The 21543-nt window shown below is 33.3% G+C and overlaps 1 protein-coding gene across 1 annotated transcript in view; it reads right to left on the bottom strand.

Moving 5' to 3' along the window:
- The window catches only part of TLCD4 (TLC domain containing 4), a 73106-nt gene that overhangs the window by 40039 nt on the left and 11524 nt on the right, over positions 1–21543 (bottom strand). Inside the window, exons 2-3 of the mRNA XM_074262751.1 lie at positions 4996–5088; positions 4484–4643 (exon numbers count right to left, since the gene is read on the bottom strand). Coding sequence (XP_074118852.1) covers positions 4484–4632 — 149 coding nt within the window. The 5' untranslated portion in view covers positions 4633–4643; positions 4996–5088. The remainder of the gene's footprint in view (positions 1–4483; positions 4644–4995; positions 5089–21543) is intronic.

The raw sequence follows: 21543 nt of genomic DNA, 5'->3' as shown, positions 1-21543 counted from the left end.
GGTTTTTTCTATCTTTGTCTACTGTGTTTTGTTTTATTATTTCATATTTAATTTTAAATTTAAAAAAAATTTTAAATTAAAACATCTCTCTCTCAAACTGATATGCATCAGATTAGCCAAGATGACAATGACTTAAAATAGAGAGAAAGATAATACACTCTTTGTGGGGCTGTGAAATAAACCTACTTTCCTGAGAAACAATTTGGAATAAAAATTTTAAAAGTCAGCAAATGGTATCACATCTAGGCACTTACTATAAATAAATCAAAGGCAGAGTTCCTACAGACACAAAAATGCAGTAACCCATTTTGTAGAAGCAAAAAATAGAAGGAAAGGGAGTACCCATTGACTCTGGAATGAATGAAATTAAATTTATCATGTCATATGGTATGATCATAACTATGAAGAATTCAGAAAAACTTGGGAAGAACTGCATGAACTGATGCAGGTGAAACAGAACCAGGAAAAAATATATAATCAACAAGTTTTAGTGTCTCCTCCATGTTTCTAGAATTAATGCAATTTCATCAATCCGACATTTAATGTCTTTTACATTCTAGCTCCAAGCTATCTATCAATAACTATAATTCTGATTACTTCTCCTTATGAACTTGATATTCCTCCATTTTGGAATAATGTTCCGTTATACTCAGTGACCCATCTACCATATCCATCCATTCATACAAGAACTATTCCTAGTTATTTTCCAACTGACAAATGGTCAAAGGATACGACTAATTTTCAGATGATGAAATTAAAGCCATCTATAAAGATACACTATTGATTAAAGAAATGCAAATTAAGACAACACCTCACACCTCTCAGATTGATTAAAATCACAGGAAAAGATGATGACAATGTTGGAGACCATGTAAGGAAACTAAGAAACTAATGTATTGTTGGCGGAATTGTGAAGTGATCCAACCATTCTGGAGAGCAATTTGGAATCATGCCCAAAGGGCTATCAAACTGTGCATACCCTTTGCTTCAACAATGCCACTACTGGATCTATACAGCAAGGAAATCATAAAGGAGGGAAAAGGACCCACAAGCACAAAAATGTTTTTAGCAGCCCTTTTTATGGTAGCAAAGAATTGGAAATGAGTAGATCAATTGGGGAATGGCTGAACAAGTTGTGGCATATGAAGATAATGGAATATTATTGTTGTATAAAAAATGATGAACAAACTGATTTTAGAAAGGCCTGGAAGATTTACATGAACTGAAGCTGAGAAAAACAAGCAGAACCAAGAATACATTGTACACAGTAATAATAAGATTGTGCAATGATCAACTATGAAAGACTTGGTTCTTCTCAGCACTTCAGTGACTCAAGGTAATCTCAATTAACTTTGGATAAAAAATGCCATCTATATCCAGAAAGAGAACTATAGATACTGAATGTAAATCAATGCCTGGCATTTTCACTTTTCCCCCTTTTTTCTTTCATGATTTTTCTTTTTTGTTCTGATATTTCTCTCCCAATAAGATTCATAATTTTTAAATGAATGTACATGTATAACCAGAAAAAGATAATAAAACAATTTTTAAAGAATCATTCCTCTAGCTTGGAATGCAATTCTATCTCATATTTGTCGATAAGAATCCTAGTGCTCCTTTTTAGGCTCTTATCAGGTACTTCTTACTCAGAAATACCTTCATTGATTTCTTTCAATTAGTATTATGCTATCCCTTCCATGACCAGTTCATGTACTCACTTCTTCCATAAGTCTTTCTGAATTTACCCAATTATTAGTATTCCTCCATCTCTAATTTTTTTACATATGTTTTAAATCCTTATAAGTAAATACTATGTGTCCCACTGGATTGTAACCTTCTTGAGGGCAAGTTTTGTTTCAATTTTAAATTACTATCTTCAGAGCCTAGCACAATGCCTGGCCCATAGCACAGGCATAATCAATGCCTGATGGCTGATGACTGAGTTTAAATGATTATTTCAATTATGTAAAAGATAAAACATCACTAAAAACTTGATCAAAGCAGTGACCAAACATTGATTTTGCAAATCCTGTTATGAAGCATGTTTTTCTTGCCTCTCCAGAGAGGGGTGGTAGGCTATAGTGCTGAATGAGGCATACATTTTCGTACATAGCAAATATGTTATATAATTTGCTTGACTGAACTTATTTGTTACATGAGAAAAATCTTCTAGTAAAGAGGTATATCATCAGAAGATGACAATGATGAAGATGATGATGAAGAAGCAGCAGAAGAAGAAAAGCAGGAGGGGGATGAGAACAAACACTGGAAAACATGAATAATTTTTCTTAAATGGAAAGGAAAATGAGGGAGGAAAGATGTGCACACACACACCTTTTATAAGGGGAAAAGAGGAATATTTTAGTCCCTGCATGTGATTTCAAAAATATAAGGAGCTTCAAGTTCTTCCAATGAAACAGCCTGGTCCTTAACTTGTAGTCTTAGTTACCTGAAATACTGAGAGTTTTATTCTTCTTTCTGATATACTTAATTAATATTATATATTATTTATACATGCTTACTAGTATCTACTTCTTACTGGACTGTAAGATCAATAACTCTTCAAAATTTTATTAGATATATGTGCCAGGCATTAACTGTGCTGGCACTCAATATGCAAAGACAAAGAAATTAAACAGAACATTTGATGTCCTCAAGAAGAATACTTTCTATGAGGAGGAGAGGGAAAGACAATTCATGCCTATATATAATAATATATCAGGGCAGCAAGACAACGCAGTGGATAAAGCATTGGCTCTGAAGTCAAGAGGACCTGAATTCAAATTTGACCTCAGATACTTCCTAGTCATGTGACTCTGGGCAAATCACTTAACCCCATTTGTTCCCCCAATCCTTCCCCCCAAAAAAAGAATACATGAAAATATTCTTAGGACTGTACAAGAGACGAGGCACTAGCAGCAGGGGACCAGGGAAGACTTGTAGAAATTTGCATTTGAGTTTAGTTTTGAGGGAAACTTGGGAGTTTAGGAGAATGTTGTGAGAAGGAAATGCATTCCAGGCACAAAGACAAGAAACTGTCTTACTTAAAATTCATGTCTTTCTTTCCCCCAAAAGTTCACATGATATAAGAGACAGGGTAAGCTTAATATATGTTGAACAACATCATTAATACATTTAATCCAGCACTTAGCACAATGATTGGCACAGAGTAGATTCATTTAAGATAGTATTTTCCTCTTAACTACCTATGAGATCGATGGTTCATGTGATATTACCGACATGCTATATGAACACAGCAAAGACTCAGAAAAATTATCTAGCCAAAATAACACTATCAGTCACTTTATTAAGAATAAAAAACAGAAACACAAGGGCAAAAGATGGATATAAAAAAGAAAAGGTTTTTTCAACATAAAACCAATGCTTTCACGAGAAAAAGTTCAGTATTCTTTTCAAAATGTTTCAATTTCTTTGGTTCTTTGATGTTCTTCATTTCTAGTGAAATAGCTCTATGAATAAATCAGTCTTTGATTGCTTATGTTAACACATCCAACACCATTACTCATTTACATTTGAAATTCTTATATATATTTAGGCATTATTCTGATATTTTTATTAAAACATCTTTCAAAAAATGTTACTATTGCGCACTAGTCAATTTTAAGAAAGAAGGTAAAAGAAGCAATATTCCCATTCTATAATGCTAGACATAAGAAATATTTAAAATCTAACTTACTATTCAGAAAGAAAACAAATTCTGCCTTTAATTTCTATCCTACCATACACACAGCATGTATGAAATGACTAGCTAGATCAATTCCAACCCTTTTATAAAGGTAGGTTTTTTTCCCCATAGCATGAACCAAAGCATGAGAATAATGAATACAGAATAGAAATTCTTGATCTCTGATCAGAATAAAGATCAAAGCTTCAGCTCAAAGATTTAACTGTTTTCTAAAAAGAACTTGGACATTTGGCAAGCATCCTTCAAACTTAAAATGAAATGGTTATTTTTTACTGCTCTCTTTCCCACTCCTCAAAAAAGAGGAATTTTAGAAATGATTTTATCCTAAGTATTACTTTCATCGAAATAATGCAAAACATGTAATATTCTTGTAGTTATAGATGCTAATAATTGAAAGTACAAATAAATTAATATTTGAAAAGCTAGTTATTAAACATCTACTGTGTACAAAGCACTGTACCAAATTGAGATGCTTTAGAGCCATAATATTTTATATTAAAAATGAGACAGTCAAGTCAAAATTCACTAAAGAATATTTTAATTTTTTTTCTTATACAACTTTCATATTATTTCCACAATTCACTTTTCTCCTTCCTTTTAATCAATATTAAATGATTCTTTTTTTTGTTTGTGTGGAATATGTTTAAGTAATTTGATAAAAAATGAATTGAGTTTAATTTAAAACATAATAAAATATAAAGAAAATATTTTGGTTTTAAGTGATAATCTGTTGTGATTTTTAATATTTTACTATATTACCTAGTTTTTAAACTTTACCTTGAATTCCATTCAATCTTCTTTTGGGGGCTTAGTTTGTTAAAACCTGAGGTTACTTGTGCCGAAAACCAAGAACTTACAACATGGAAAAGAAGTTGAAACATGAGAAAACTAGCAAAAATGATGCCAAAAGTTCTGTAAGAATCCATGTTTCTTCAACCTGTTGAGAAAAACAGTGAATGATCACTCATATGAACTGTTTCTAGAATTAAGACTTTAAATATTTAAAGTAAAATCCATGGCTTTATGCTGAGAAATAAATTTAAATAACTTAGCACAAGAATAAAACATAGAGAAGTCATTGGATATTTAAGGGATTTGGCTGTTTTTATTAATCTCTATTATGTTAAGTTTTACAATTGGACTAGTAAATTTTTTTAATTATCTGTGGAAGAATATTTAAATAGGGATTTTCTTAACATTAATTAAAACATTAAGAACCAATTTCAACATAACCAAATTAAAAATTATCTAATTTCATTTTTATAATTGCTACTATTATAAAAACTCACCCAGTACAACTACAATGATCCTTTGAGCACTTTTTTGACTTCTCAACTCAAACTCCCACATTGGATTAGAAATTAACCACCTACAGCTGCAAACTAAAAAGAAAAGAAAGGGAGAAATATTAAGCAAAAAAAGTTTAAGAATAAAATGTATTAAATATAAAACAAAATGCATATTAAATACCCAAGAAATCAATATAAAAATTATTTTAACATTAAAATTACCAATCTTGCTTAAAGTAATACATTAATTTTAAACACTACTATGAATGCTATAACAAAAAGTTTTTCCATGTAATCTCTCAAAAAATGGTAAAATTGTTTCAGATGCTAAAAATTAGATTAGAAGATAGAGGAACATTACATATAAACACATACAATTTAATATGTTGCTATATGAAGTTAAATTCATTTCACTCCTAAAAACTTTAATAACACAGAATAAAAAATGGAATGAAGAACATGTTTTATACTTAGAATAAACAGTAGTTTTAGGGCTCTCTCTTTGATAAAGCTAAACCCAAATGAAAAGATCATTAATCAACATAAATTTCCCACTGCCTAATGAGAAAACTTAAATGTAGTATAATCCCCCTGGAAGGAGCCAAGGGGAAGAGAATGGACATTTAATTAAAAAGAAGACTTTCAAACATTACTGATGAAAAAACCAGAGCTGAATAGAAAAGCTGAATTTCAAATCAAGACAAGAAAAACCAAGGTAAATAAAAAGAAAAAAAAGAAATCATAAGGAATTCAATAAGATTGAACTGTTTACATTCCTACCTGGGAAGATAATACTTGTGATTCATAAAAATCAATCATTAGGATGGTTAGAAGGAATATACATAGAGGAAATAGGTGTGAACTATGATGGAATGATATACAAAAAAGATAAAATTAAAGGGTGAGAAAGAGGGATTCACTGGGAAAATGGAAAGGGAGAAGGTAGAATGAAGTAAATTATCTCTTATGAAAGAGTTTTTATAGCTCTTTTTGAGAAGGATCACAGGCAATGCTTGAATCTTAATTGTCACTGGAATTAGCTCAAAGAGGGAAGAGTACACACTCAGGTGGGTACAGAAATCTATTTTATTCTACAAACAGATGTAAGAAAAAAAGGATAAGAGAAAGACTGACTACTAGAAAGAAAGGTGGATTATAGGAGGTAGTGGTCAAAAGCAAAAATTTTGAAGAGGGAAAGGATGACAGGGAGAAGAGAGAGAGAGAGAGAGAGAGAGAGAGAGAGAGAGAGAGAGAGAGAGAGAGAGAGAGAGAGAGAGAGAGAGAGAGAGAGAGAGAGAGAGAGAGAGAGAGAGAGAGCAAATGTGGATGGGGGAGTAGAGTGGAAGGAAATTCAGAGTTAAGAATCATAACTGTGAATGTGAATGGGATTAACTCCTCCATAACATAGGAGGAATTAAATGATTTAGACTTGAAGGGTGAGATACCATAAGCAAATTAGGAAAGCATGTAATAGTTTACCCATCAGATCTATCGATGCAGAAGAATTTATGATCAAATAAGAGAGAGCATTGCAGGATGTAAAATGGATAACTTTGATTTAAAAAATTAAAAAGGTTTTGCACAAATAAAATCAATGCAGCCAACATTAGAAGGAAAGCAGAAAACTAAGGAGTCCAAACTATAAGAATACAAGTCATTCCCCAGTTGATAAATAGTCAAAAGATATGACTTGCACATAGTTTTCTGTATGTTGTTTCCCCCATTACACTAAGTTCTATGACAGTAGGGATTCTTTTCAAACAAATACCTAGCCCTTAGCATAGTGCATGGCATAGCATAGTAGTATGCGCATGAAAAATACTTACTGACTTTGACCCATAACATTTTTGTATGAAGACCCAGAAGGTCCCAATTCACTTGTCTCCATGCTGTGGAAATTCAGTGTGTCCCCATTTACTAACCACTCACCTACTACCTTTAACACCTTTAATCTTTAACACCTGTTACTCTCTCTGTCTCTATATTTATCACCAGCTATCGAGAAGTAGATTACTCTCACCTCACAACTCCCAATCTTTTGGGAGTCTCATCCCCATCTTCCTTAAATCTATCTCACCTATGTCCTGCTTTACAGTCCTGGTCTCAGTATGCATAATTCTTCCTCTGAACTATATGGTTTAGTCAAAGTGGCTTTCTTCCTATTCCTCATACATGACACTTCATCTTTCCTCTTTGTATCTTTTCAACAGCCTTCTCCAATGCTTGGGATATATTCCCGTCTCCCTTCCTCATAGAATTCCCCTATTCTTTTTTACATACAGTTCAAACATCACATCCCACCTAATTTCTCTCCTGATCCCCTAGAGTATTTATTCTGAATTGATTTCCTTTGTACATACATAGCGGTATGTACAATCCATGTTATTCCATTAACTTACACATTACAATGTCAAATAGCCTTGCTTTGCTACTCTTCACATGTGGTATTGCATCTTTTTCTTGAAATGCAATACATACTTATCTCTCAGATCTCTTGAGTCCTTGAACCCTTCAAGGATCAGGTCTCAATCAGGATTATTCCAGAGGCCTTTCCAGCTTCCTCCCCATTAATAGCGCTCCTGTTGACTTAGTGTACAAAGAGAATGTAAATTCATTTTGGGCAGGAGCTGCCTCATTTTGTTTGTCTTCAGTAGCTTTATATAGTGCCTTGTCCTTGGTGAATGTTTAATAACTGCTTATTAAAATTAATTGAATTGTCTTCCTTAACCCAAGAGAGTAGAAATAGGAATAGTTTGCAGAAGTTGAAGTGAGGCAAATTTAAGTTCAATGTAAGGAAAGGAGTCAAGTTGTCCCAAAGTGAAATGGAATGCCTCAGGATCCATGGGTTCTCTAACAATGGAAGTCTTCAAATAAAGATTAGATAATCACTTATCAAGAATGTTGTAAAGAGAAGTTACTATTCAACAATTGGACTAAATGACAGATTACTTCCTACTCAGATTCTAAAATTCTGGACCCATCTACTCTATTGCTTTCAAATGTATAGGAAAGAACACTGCACATTTTAACTATAAAAGACAGCCTGCCGATAACTACTATTCCTTGACTATATCTTAAGCTTTCTAATTTCATGGACTTAAGTTCCAGGCAAGGAATAGCTTCTACCTTTGGGTACAGAAATTTTAAAAAAGACACTGTCCTTCAAGGAACTCATATTTAATAGGGAGAAAACAACATACATATGTGTATGTATATATGTACATGCATACACAGAGATACACATATGCACACACATATACAACACACGTGTCTATGTATATAATATACATGCATGCATATGTGTGTATGATATATTTTTCCTTTAAAAGGAGAGTGTCATTTAAACACACACACATATACACACAATAAGCCAGAATAGAATAAAAATAAAGAGAAAGTACGAGGAAATTTTAAGGAAGAACAATGGATGGATCAAGAAAGGTCTCATGAAGGAAGTAGGACATAATCTAGACTTTCAACAGTCAGAAGAAATGTGGATACAGCATACCACAAGAGAATCCATGAAAATGCTTAGAGGTAAGAGAATGCAGGACAATAGTGGTGAATGGCTAATAGACTACAACAGAGTAGACAAAAATAATATAAAAATAACGCTGGAACCATCTGGTGGAGACACTGGTAGGTTAGGCTAAAGGGTTTGTACTTGAACTTTTAGATAATAAGAAATAACTCAGTGCTATTTTGAGCAGGAAACCCGTTAATACCTATATTTTAGGAAGATTATTTAGGAAGATTGAAAAAATAGATTGGAGAAGGGACTTTAGGAAGGAGAAGGAAATTTGGAAGTTCTATGAAATCTTCCCCTTCTAAAAATTATTTCATTTCTCTAAAATTTTATAGCACTTTGTACTTCATAAACACCTGTCATATTCTATTTTGCAATGTCTGTATACCTGCTATATCCCCTATCACGAAAAATTAATTTAAATTTTACAAATCCCTCAGTTAAACAACTAGCAACATGATAACTATGTAAAAACCCAAATTAACAAAATAAACTCAGGGGAAAATTGTATGTGAATATATTGTCTTAAAGAGGGAATTCTTAGTCTTTTTTGAGTTGTGAATACATTTTGTATTCTGGTAAAACCTATCAAATTCTTAGAATAATGTTTTTAAATGTATAAAATGAAATACTATCTACATTACAAAGAAAACAATTATGTTGAAATAATCATTATCAATATATTTTTTAAAAGAATTTAATAGAGTTTAGGATAAGGACCCCTGTCATAAAAGGTTTCATACAGGATTTCATTTATTTTTAGATCTCTCCTTAGTTCCATTCAGCAAACTTTTATTCAACATCATGCTATGTGGAAAGTATTGTCCTTACATACTAGGCATTCAGAAACAAAAGGCAAAACTAATTTGTCTCCTTTTAAGAAGAATATGGCTTTTCCATGCATTTCTCAAGTTAGGGCATACTAAATTTAAAAGAGAGATCCACTCCATTGGCATCTCTTGAGGTTTTAATTTTTTTTGGAGGATAAAGAGAAACAATAGGAGTGTTAGGGTCCTTGACAGAACAATACCAATTGGAAATTCAGTTTAATTCAGCAAACTTTTGGAGGCATTTACTACATGCAAAACACTGTATTGGAAGTTGTGGAAATTACAATTGTCTTCATCATAATTGTTTCCTTTGTAATGTAGATAGTATTTCATTTTATACATTTAAAAACATTATTCTAAGAATTTGATAGGTTTTACCAGAATACAAAATGTATTCACAATTCAAAAAAAGACTAAGAATCCCCTCTTTAAGACAATATATTCACATACAATTTTCCCCTGAGTTTATTTTGTTAATTTGGGTTTTTACATAGTTATCATGTTGCTAGTTGTTTAACTGAGGGATTTGTAAAATTTAAATTAAAAACTTTAGATTCTTCAACTAAGCAATATATGCTAGATTTAGAAACAGAAAAAATAACAGTTTAAACTCTACCTCTGAAACTAAAACCAAATCCTTTAACCTCTCTCAATTTCAGTTTTCTCATATGTAAAATGAGGTTAAATTCCTCAAGAATCTTTCTCAAAAAAATTTTGGGAGAATAAAATGGAATAAACATTTATAAGGTGCTTTGCAAATCTGAGAGATATATAAAACAATTATTATTAATAGTATACTTTCCTTTCTTGTCTTTTAAATATCTGTGTACATATATACAAAAATACCTGCTATAGAGAAAAATTATTACAAATAAAAGATTTACCAAATTAAAAGATCAAAAACTCTTCATGGTCTTCATTGGTCTATAAGTCCACTCTAGTAATCACCCATCCTGCCTCTTACTCAGTCAGGAGGTATCATGCAGTGCAACAACCTTCTGCTTTGTTTTCCTACTTTAATGTACTTAGCTGACAAAGGGATCTTCCTAAGGGCTGGAGTGGCCCTCTCACCACTCTCATCAAATCAATGATTTCTAATAGTTCCCTGTTGTATCCAGGATCAAAACACTGACTTTCAAAGTCCTCTATAACCTGGCCCTTTTAGACCTTTCCTGTCTTCCTACACTCTACTCCACCAAAGCATTGTGTGAGGCAGTGACACTGGTCTTTTTCTGTGATTCTTTAAATAACAGTCTCTATCTCTTGACTGTGGGCATTTTCATTGGCAGTTTCCCATGTCTACAATGCTTTCCTTCATCATCTCCATCTCCATCTCCTGATTTCCTTCAAGTCCCAATTAAAAGTTCACCTTCACAAGAAGCTGATCCAAATTCCCCATTAATGCTAGTCTCCCCTTTGTGATTTACCCAATTTGTTCTACACTTATCTTTTTCCTCCATATATATCTTGTTTGCATATAGTTCTCTGTATGTTGTTCTCCCCATTACATCCCTCCTACATCAGATCAGGGATTTTTTTTATCGATTCCAGCACTTAGCACAGTGCAGGGCATGTAGCAGGCACATGAAAAATATTTACTGACTTTGTTCCACAACACCCTTCTGTGAAAACTATGGTGTTCCAATTCACCTGCCACCCACATAATGCTCTAAAGATCCAGTTTTTCAAATTCAGCTGCTAACCACTGCTACCCACTTATTTTCCCTATGGTTAAAACACTTTTAACACCTGTTACTATCCCTAACTTTATGTAAATCACCAATTATCAAGAAGCAAATTTTTCTTCTCCCACACGTCTCATTATCTCATCTACATCTTCTCTAAATCTTATCTTATCCTATGTCCTGCTTTCCATCTTTCTATCCCTTACACAATATATGCTGTAATTCCTGTTTCAAAATGGATAAACTTCCTTTCATTACAAACCTGTTCCTCTCTGCTCTCACTGAATTCTTAACCATCCTCTCTTGCCCTGGCTCTCCTTTCCCTCACACCCCACAACATCCTGATCCTAAAGAAAGCGTTGGAAAGCTTTGTACATACTGCTATAACTCCCAATTTTTTTCCATCTCTCAACAACCTCTGTTGCTTTATTTTGTTAATATTTTGTATCCTATACAGAACATGATGGACCTTATCAACCAACCTCTAGGCCCTTCTGACTCCTCTCTTAAGGAATTCAGTAGCTCTCCTCCAAAAACTCTTAACTTGATGGTCTTCAACATCAATGCTAATCTGTCCTCAACCATCCTAAATTCCCAGTTCCTCAACCTCCTCAAATCCCAGGACCTATTCTTCCATTCTATTTCCCCAAAATGTTCCATTTCCTTATTCAAAAACTCTGGAATTTCCCTATGTAATCATGACTTTCTATCATTCTATCACTCCATATCCCTCACTAAACCTACAATCATCCTCATCATAACCTCCAAAACTTCCAAATCCTCAGTACTTTCTCAGTCATTACGTCTTGGACTTCATTGTCCTCCCTTTCCAGGCTCACTATGACTATTAGCCAATTTAACTCTACACAGTTCTCTATTATTGAGTCCTTCACCATCTTTTCCTACTGCTGCTCAGTTGCTGCTCAACCATAATCCTAGATCACTCCCATCAAGTGCTTCCTCCAAACCTCTCCTGCTGCTGAAGATGATGCTAATGAAAAATGTATGCTATACAATTTCAACCAGTTCCTCACTGCAACAAGGCAATCCTCTTATTCCTTCCTAGCTGATTCCCTGTTTCACTGTCACAGAAACTATGTCAAATCCTCTTTTCCCCTCAAACTTCCACCTCCTTTCTCACCATTCCCTCAGTTTAGCATATCAATTCTCACTTTACTGAGAAAGTTAAGGCCATTTGCCTTAAGCCACTCTGTATACCCAAACCTTTACATCAATATTCTTATTACTTCCTTACAGTTTTGGGGTTTTTTGGCAATGCCAATTCCCTTTGCATCTGTCCTTGATTCCAAAGCCACCCCAGGAAGTTGCCCCCACAGTCATTCCCCTTTCTCAAATCGTCAATGTTTCTCAATCTCCTAGTACTCAAAGAACTATATATCTAACCCAAGCCTTGTTTATTGCAAGCAAGCTACTATGCTTTACAACTTTTCCAAACACTTAACTCAGTCCATCTTAGCAAAAAGGTAAAGTCAACTGAGAATGGAAATATTTTATTCAGAGAGAAAACTTATGATTTGAATATGTTAAATTAAATAAGCATTTCCAAATGCCACTTAGATAACCAAATAGATATTTGGATGATGTTTCCAGCATACACAAAAAAGTCTTCTATATAATAAACATTATACCACTTCCCAAGCATAAATTCTATAAGCAAGCCTTAGTCAAAACACAAACAGAAAAATGCCATGCAAGCAAGTCAAGATTGATGAAGTTTAATAATGTCCAGGAGATATCAAAGAGATAAATATGTGGAGAAAAGGAAATTAATTTTGTGAAAAAACACTTCAACTATCTTTTTATAGATGCTTTGAAACAGAAGAGAAGACAATACCTTATATTAAGTTTTACCAAAGATGGGGGAGTTTAAAATATTTTATTTGCTGAAACTTACAATAAAGCAACACAATATACATATATATTGCTTAATACATATTTAATACATATAATATATAGTCTAACATATACTAACAATTAGTTAAAATTATTGAAAAATATTGACATAGCTATAATAAGTAATAAAACTTAAACACTGGACATATTTGGTAGTAACATATAAAGAATATATCAGTCCTTTCTTTTATAAAACAGAAAACTACCTAACTGTGCATTTTATTAGTAATAATTATTCATTTATGTTCTTTTACTTAATTCTTTTTAGAGTTCCTATATTGTAGAGGATATTTAATGGAAAGAATAATGAAAGTGTTTGTGATATGTTAAGACAATTTATCAACAGTTTTTTTTTAAAATACTGTTATATACTTTGTGCACTTTTATTTAAGGTATTTCTCAAAAAAATAATTACTTTCTAGTCAAATGATTTATGAATAACTTAATTGCAAAGTTTATAACAAATCTACATATATAAATTAATCTACTCCAAATATTCATAATTTGAGAAAAATGAGCAATGTACATTTGAATTGGAAGTTAAATTTTCTATTGATTTTTTAAAATAAAATTTTCATCATGTAATTATGATTAAGCTTACCTTTGTAAAAGATTTGAGAAAACATGCTTCCTTCCCTACCTTCTTTGCAAAGGCAGAGAATCAAAAATGTGGAATGTTGCATGTTAATTGAAATCCACAATGTTAGTTGGTTCTGTTGAACTTTCTTTTTTCATTTTTACAAATCTTTGTTACAGGAAAAGGCTTGATGGATGGGGGAGAAGGGAGTGGTATATTCAGATATTAATGTCCACAAGTTTTTATTAAGCACTTACTATGTGCCAGGCATTGTACTGAGCACAACAGCTACAAAGGCATAAATATTGTTCCTGATCTCAGAGCTATCCCATGTAAATAGGGCAAACCCTGGGAAATAATTATGAACATGCAAGATTTATATAGTATAAATGGAAAGTAATCCCAAATCATTTAGGGTTAAGGGCATAAGGGACTGGGAAAAGTCTTCTGTTTTAAATGGTGCTTGAGAAGAATCTTAAAAGGATCTCAAGATTCTGAGACAAAGATTAAAAATGTATAGACTTCACAGATGGGAGACAGGCAAAGATGCAGATAATGGAATGTCGCACGTAAGCAATAATAATTAGGCCATTATGGCTAGACCATAGAGTTTATTAATAGGGTATAAACTTCAAGAAATAGGGAAAGATAGAGAACACCCAACTGTGAACAGTATAGAAATTCCAAACAAAGGAACTTATATTTGATCCTGAAGATAATGGAGAACCACTGGAGTTTACTGGGTAGGGGAAAGGGGAAGGTGTAACAGTCAAATTTGTATTTTCAGAAGAACATTTAGTGACTGACTAGAGTGGAAATAGGCTTGAGAAAGAAACATCCACCAGCAGCTGTTGCAATAGTCTAGGTATGAAAGGATGAAGGCCTGAACCAAATGGGTACTGTTTATGTTAAGAGGGGAGAAGGGCATGTAAACTAGATGACTGAAGGGATGGTCAAATAAAATGAGAATTATTTGAGAGCAGAAGAGAAATGAGAAAAGAGCTGCTAGGACAAGTATGATATTTAATCAATTAGGAAATTGTAAAAGAATTGCCTTCCTGCAGTGAGACCCCAATTGAGACTATGAAACATAAATTTGTGATAGAACCATCATGGTCTTCTATAGAGGAAGAAACATCTTCTCTAGTTTAATTCAACAGCATAGCAATAAGAACTAAATAAAGAGATAAGGGAGTAATCCAATATTAGGGTATTATGTGATGTAAAAACAATTTTAAAAATCAATGGGAAAAATAGAATGTATGAACTAAACTTTATTTCTTAATAATTTAATAAGATGGGACCCTTTCAGAAGATTTACAAAGAAGCTAAATTGTAAAACAAAAGTTATTCATATTTTAACTATGTGCATTAAGAAATAAATTAATTTAAATTAAATTAAGTCAATTGAATTAAGTTTTTAAAAAGAAAAATCAAAGGCTGACAATGAAATTATCTAATAAAAGTCAATGGAGTAGGAAATTACTGTTTCAATTAGCTTTGGGTTCATGAGAAAATAAAGAAGCCTTTCCATAAACAGTAATAGAGTATCCTAAAGTAAAAGGAACTCTGTATTTAAGGATGTTTTCTATGTTCAAAGAATACCCTTAAACACATAAAGCCAATTTTTTTAGAAATCAATGCATCAAAGCTCATTTATCTGAGATTCAAATAACCAAAATAAAATAAAATAAAACAAGTTCTTTATGATCACTGTTTCCCATTTGTCTTTGTATCATACCTCACTCTAGCACATACAGAGCTTTACAGACAATAAGCATTTCATGTTTATTGAAATAAAAAGAAAAGTGAAAGACTATTAAGAACTGATAAGAATTCTGTCAGTTCATGATGATCTAATACCTTGAGTTTAAGTTTTTGTGCCAGAAATACAAGTGATAACATCATAGCTATTGTATTTGACTAGATTGCAAAACAAAGACTGAATTATGACCTGATTTGGAGAGTACATTCAAATGTTACAGAATTACGGAATCTAGAATACATTCAGATGTTTGGCAAAGGAAAGCAGGCTGGGATTCCACTGCACTATCCTTCCTCTAGGATGACAAGGTCTTTGTAAGCCTCTCACTACTATCACTGATTACCAGATAAAAATTACTTTTTTTCTATAGTATATGAAAGAACATATCTGTTTCATGTTCTTAATCTCAAAGACCACAAAATTAATGGATAGAAGTGCTTGTCCCAAGATGGTCAAAAATGCTACTTTTCACAAATCCATAAAGGTTAAAAAAAAAAAAAAAACCACCAAAGTGGGAGAAAGGAGACGAAAGTGTCAGAAAACAAAATGGAACATGCATATTTATGTTCAGAAAATGACGTCTTCTGTAGTCCAAAAAACATAACTTTTTTTGGTTTTATTTTAATGTAGAAGCAAATAAGCACTTCATCTGGATTCAAGACCTGCCTGAGTCATTTAGTTCTATGGCTTACTTAGTACTTGTACATCACTTACGTAACTTCTCTGGGTCTCAATTGCCCCATCTGTTAAAAGAAGTTGGACTAGATAATCTCCAATGTCCCTTTCAGTTCTAAGAAATACAATTCTGTATTGATGGTCACTTGTTATTTTTGTTTGATATTCATTCTCTAAAAATCCATTATTTCACCAGTATGTGTATTCCCTTCAAGAATTATAATCCCTTTGGCAGATGTTAATATCTTCGACAATGTTTCTTTTGCTCCACTGCTATCCTTTCCCTCCCCCAAAAAATAATATCACCTACTGGCCAACTTCTGGTGAAAACCTTCTTGAAACTAAGCTAGGCTGCTCTTTATATTAGATTTACACATAAGGCTATCCTCATGAAGAAAGTTCTCTAAGAACCCTAAATCAGCTTCACAGCAGTTGAGGTAGCAAAATTTTAGGGGGTATCTAAACATCTAATTTGACATTACAATGTCAAAGGGCTAAAAAGAAAGCTCAATTTCTACAGATTCTGTTTACAGCAATAAAAAACCAATAAAATCAACGACCATTTACTAAGCAAATGTATGTGCCACAGACTTTACTAAAAGCAGGGAACACAAATAAAAAGTAGAAATAGTCTTTGTCCTCAAGGAACTTACAGTACATTACACATTACAAAACTTTTAATTATATCTGAATAATTAATGACATTATATGAATAGATTGCCTGAATAAACTATAGTTTAAGTTTAAAAATCCAAGTAACCAATTTTGTGGGGAAACTAACATATAATATGTGTATATTCCCTCCACCAATGATGTTTAAGACTTCCCTAGATCTTTGTAGCTTCTTTTCATAAGCTTCTATGGACAAGTCATCATCTCCTGTCAATCCTCTCATAAAGAATCTTTTTTGGACTTAACTAGGTCAAGATAATCTCACATGACAAACAACCAGTCTGGGTTCATGCTCCTTAATTTTCCATCCAGATCAAATTAAACAAATTAAACATTTTCAGGTTCGACAACTCATTCATTTTTGATGTCTAAAAGGATTTTAGACATTTTTTAAAGTTTTTAAAAGTCCTCCAGCATTTAGCACAATGCCTGGGTCCTAGTAGGCTCTTAATAAATATACATTTACTGACAATTCTAAGCTCTCTAAATCTGTACAAGTAGAGATCCTGTTCCTTTCAAGTACCCTACTAAATGTTGGAAATGAAAACAGAAGCAAATCCCTCTCCCCACAAAAAACAGTCCCTGCCCTCAAAGAGCTCACAACATAGTGGGGAAGGGGAATAAACAAAGAAATATGCACAAACAATTCAAAGCAATCCCAATAAACTGGATAGAAAACATCATCTGCATCCACATATAGTACTATGGAAATTGAATGTAAATCAGCACATGCTATGTTCACTTCTTTTTTTTTCCTCTCATGGTTTTTCTCTTTTGTTCTGACTTTTCTCTCCCAACAGGATTCATTAAAAATGTGCATTATGAACACGCTATATACAGAATAATTAGAAAATAATTAAAAGAAAGGCAGGAGAATTTGGAGGGATTTTGAAAGGCTTCCTGTAGAAGAAGGGATTTTAGTCAAGATTTGAAGCCAGGGAAGTCAAAGGCAAAGATAAGAAAAAGAAAACATGGAAGATAGCCAGGGGAAAATTATCAGCATTGAGAAGCAGAATTTCTTCACTATATCAAAGAGCTGGGGAGTAGTTAGGTTATGAAGGTATTTGAAACTGAGAATTTTGTGATCCTAGAATGACCTGGAGCTTACTGAGTGAGGATAGAAAATGGTCAGACTTGAACATTAGGAAAATCAATTTGGCAATTGATTAGAAAGGAGAGAGTCTTGAAGCAGGCATACCAACCAATAGGTTTTGACATTTTTTTTATATCCAAAAAATTGGCACAGGAAAGCAAGGAGTGAAGAAGATACCAAGTCAGTGGGGAAATGACTGAAAAGAAAATGGTCAGAAAATTACAAGCTTTCCAGATTTCCCCTACCAACAGAACAAAATTGTGCCTCAAGGAGAACACAGACAGGTAAAAAAAAAAAAACACAAATATTTGGGGCAGAACAGGGGCCCTCCTTGGACAACTTGAGAATACCCATAGAAAAAGCACAGGAATAGGGTTTCACCAATGTAAAGTGTAAACACCTGCAGGTTAGCTCCATTGAAACAAGTAGGGAACTCTAGGAGAGCTGGATTTAGAAGTAGTCTCAATCTGAACCACAAGAACTTTCACTTCCAGACAGTGTGGGGAATGGGGGATCTGAGTCCAGGAAGACTGAGAGAACATCTGTGGTTCAAGAATTCCAGGCCCAACTGTACCCTGGGCAAAAAGAAACTAGCAAGCCAGGTGAGTTCAGAAGTGGGGCAGGGATGCTGCTGGCTGCGTATCTTGAGTGGAGGTAGAGTTTGGGATTCAGGTCAGAAGAGAGCTGATGTGAAATCAGAGGCACCATCTTCCACCTCCCCATCCCAAAGTCAAAGATGGTTACACTAATAAATTCTCAAAAAAAAAAAAAAGGCAAAGAATAAAGAATTCAATATGTGTGTATATGTGTATGTGTGTATGTATGTAAACATGTAGGTGTATATATATATATATATATATATATGTGTGTGTGTGTGTGTGTGTGTGTGTGTGTGTGTGTGAATATATATAAATATACTCATATTTAACTGTAGACTACCTGAGGGATATGGGGGTAAGGGAAATGGGATATGAAAAGGAAAAAAGAAGAAAGTAAAAAAGTGTACAGCAGAAAACAAAAGAATAAACCAAAAGGAAGCAGAGTCAAGAATATGTAATGTCTTCTATTATATATGCTTTCTTGAAATGGGAATTTTGTTATTACATATTTTGAATCCTCACTCATGTTCTGCTAGGCACAAACAATTTTTTGTTTTGTTTTGATTTTCCTTTCTCTGTTTTTTTCTATTTTGTTTTTTCTTTGTTTCTTTTCTTTTTCTTTAGTTTTAAAATATACATTTAAAAAGTGAGAAATGGCTAAACAAAACCTGGTCTGTGAATGTAATGGAAATGAAGAAGAAGATGATTTCAGAAAAACTGGGAAAACTTGTATGAGTTGAAGCAAAGTGAAGTGAGCAGAAGAACAATTTGTATAGTAACAGCAGTAATGTAAAAAAATATTAAACTTTGAAAGAATTAGTAACTAATCAAAACAATGACCAATCACAATTCCAAAAAACTCATGAAGAAACATCTATCTCCATATAGAAAGCTTATGGAGTCCAAGGTGCAAACTGAAGCAAATTTTCTTTTTCTTTCTTTCTTTTTTTGGACAATACTAATGCAAGAATTTGTTTCTCCTGCCTTCTAAATGGTTGAAGAAGAGGAAAGACAGAGAAGAGAGTTCAGAACTGAAAATAAAATAAAATTTTATTTAACAAAATAGTACTATGCTAAGACTGTTTTAAAGAGGAATCCAACAACAGATTGCACATATCTATTGTCTGAGTTTGACAGCTTAAGTTTGGAGAGAATCACCAGCAGACTGGCTGATGAATTCTTGAAGATAATTTACTAAGTTAGAGAAGGGTTGGGATCTGAGATGGTAGAGTATCCTTCTCCAACCCCTATATAATTATACTCTTATAACACTGAAGTACAATGCAGCCTCGTTACTGTGCATACCATTAAACATCATATAATTTTTTAAAAAATAATAACTATAACATTAAACTCACCTTGCCCTATGTTTAGTGTTTCCTTACCCCAATTTTTAAAAACTGAAAAAACCTACTACCAATCTAGCATACATTAATATTATGTCACAAAACCATAACTGTTTATTAACTACCCAGTATCAAGATCCTGATGAATCCAATGATTCCTACAATTTTTATTTACCTCTTAGACCAGTTATGTTTCTCTTTACTTTTCAATTATTCAGAATTAAAGGTAAGAAGATCATTATTTTTCAGGATTATGAACTTCCACTAAAGTTCTACTCTGCACGTTAAGCAGAAACATCAGTGTTGTTTTAGGGAAAGTACTACAACTGTGCATCTCAAAAGTAGGCAAGGTTAAAAAAAAATCCATCTAGTTAGTATAAATCTATGATATATCCTTTCCAAAACAGACCAAATTTCATTAATTTTTCATTCAGGGTCAATGTGATCATGTCTCCATCTCCTCCAAAGCTCTCTTCCTGAGTTTAAATCTTCTCCTTCATCCTCTACAATTATTCTTTCCTCTGCTCAGTTGTCGTGAAGAGGCAAAAAAGTTGATGGCCTTGGATTATTCTCTATCCTTTACCTCCTATATCCAATTAGTTGCCAAATCCTGTTGATTTTACTCCCTCTATCACATCATTGCTCTTCTTCTTTCATCATATCATTACTCTAACATAGCATAACTTCCTACCTACACTGTTCCTAGAAATGTTTTCTTCATATCCAGGCTTACTCCAACCTATTTTTCACTCTGCCTCCAGGTAAATCTTCCTTACATATAAAGCTGATCATATTACATCTAAATCCCCTCAATAAATCTCTGCTGAGTACTGAATAGAGTTCAAATTCCTTAGTCCAGAATCCAAGAATACTTTTCAGTCTAGGATTATACTATCTTTCCATTTGTATTATTCCCTTTACTATTTCACACCAGCCTACATCTTTCATGCTGTCATGTTTTTTAAAACTCTAAGCATCTTTGCCTATTAAAATACTTTCAAGACACAACTCAAATGATAACCATTTTCATCAATCTTTCCTAAACTGTGTTCCATTTTCCTCCACCCAAAAGGAAAATCCCTCTCCCCAGTCTACAAATACAAATAATAAAGCATTTTATCCAGTTCCTTTCTGCAAAGTGGTTATTTGTATATGTATGCATTCTATTAGATTGTAAGCTCCAGGAAGGCAATGAATATGTTTTTTTTTCCACATTTGGGTACCCAGTAATGAAGAGTTCTGCATAAAGTAGCTGCTTAATAAGAATGTCTTGAATTAAATTAGAAGGGGCTGTCTTCCATACTAGCCATTCACTCAACCACTTGTCCTACTAAAACTGTCACTATATTACTACAGTGACTGTCAGGGGAAAAAAAAAGTTTTTTTTCCAATATCTAGCATTTATTCCTTTATCGTGCCTTTATCCCATACTTCTTCCTCCTTTCTAGAACTTCATCACACCTAAAATCTTCTATACTTGGAATCTTCATCCTAGAAGTCTCCTAGCTGATAGACACAATACTACCTTAAACTTCTGAGATGGGAAACCGGTAAGACTCACCAAGCAGGATTCCATTCCTGCTTATTATTTAAAAAAAACAAAACACCAGGTCTCCTAATGCATAGAGCAAAGATAAACCCAAGAATTTCAGTGAGAGTTTAATATAATAATGTAGCAAGATCTGGCAACCTCTCCACACCATAGGGATTTCTTTCTCTTGCCATGGCTTGAAACCATCATGACCAATGAATGCTCCCTAATGATACCCTTGGTTGTAGGTCTGCCCTTCTCAGTCTTGTTTTAGGGGGTTTGGTCCAAGTCTCTGTGGGGAAAAGGAGAAGGAAGATGCACAAAGAAGAGTTGTG

Source organism: Sminthopsis crassicaudata, chromosome 4, assembly GCF_048593235.1.
Source record: "Sminthopsis crassicaudata isolate SCR6 chromosome 4, ASM4859323v1, whole genome shotgun sequence".
NCBI lineage: Eukaryota > Metazoa > Chordata > Mammalia > Dasyuromorphia > Dasyuridae > Sminthopsis > Sminthopsis crassicaudata.
The sequence above is the reverse complement of the archived record's forward strand: the minus strand, read 5'-3'. Positions and strand labels throughout refer to the sequence as shown.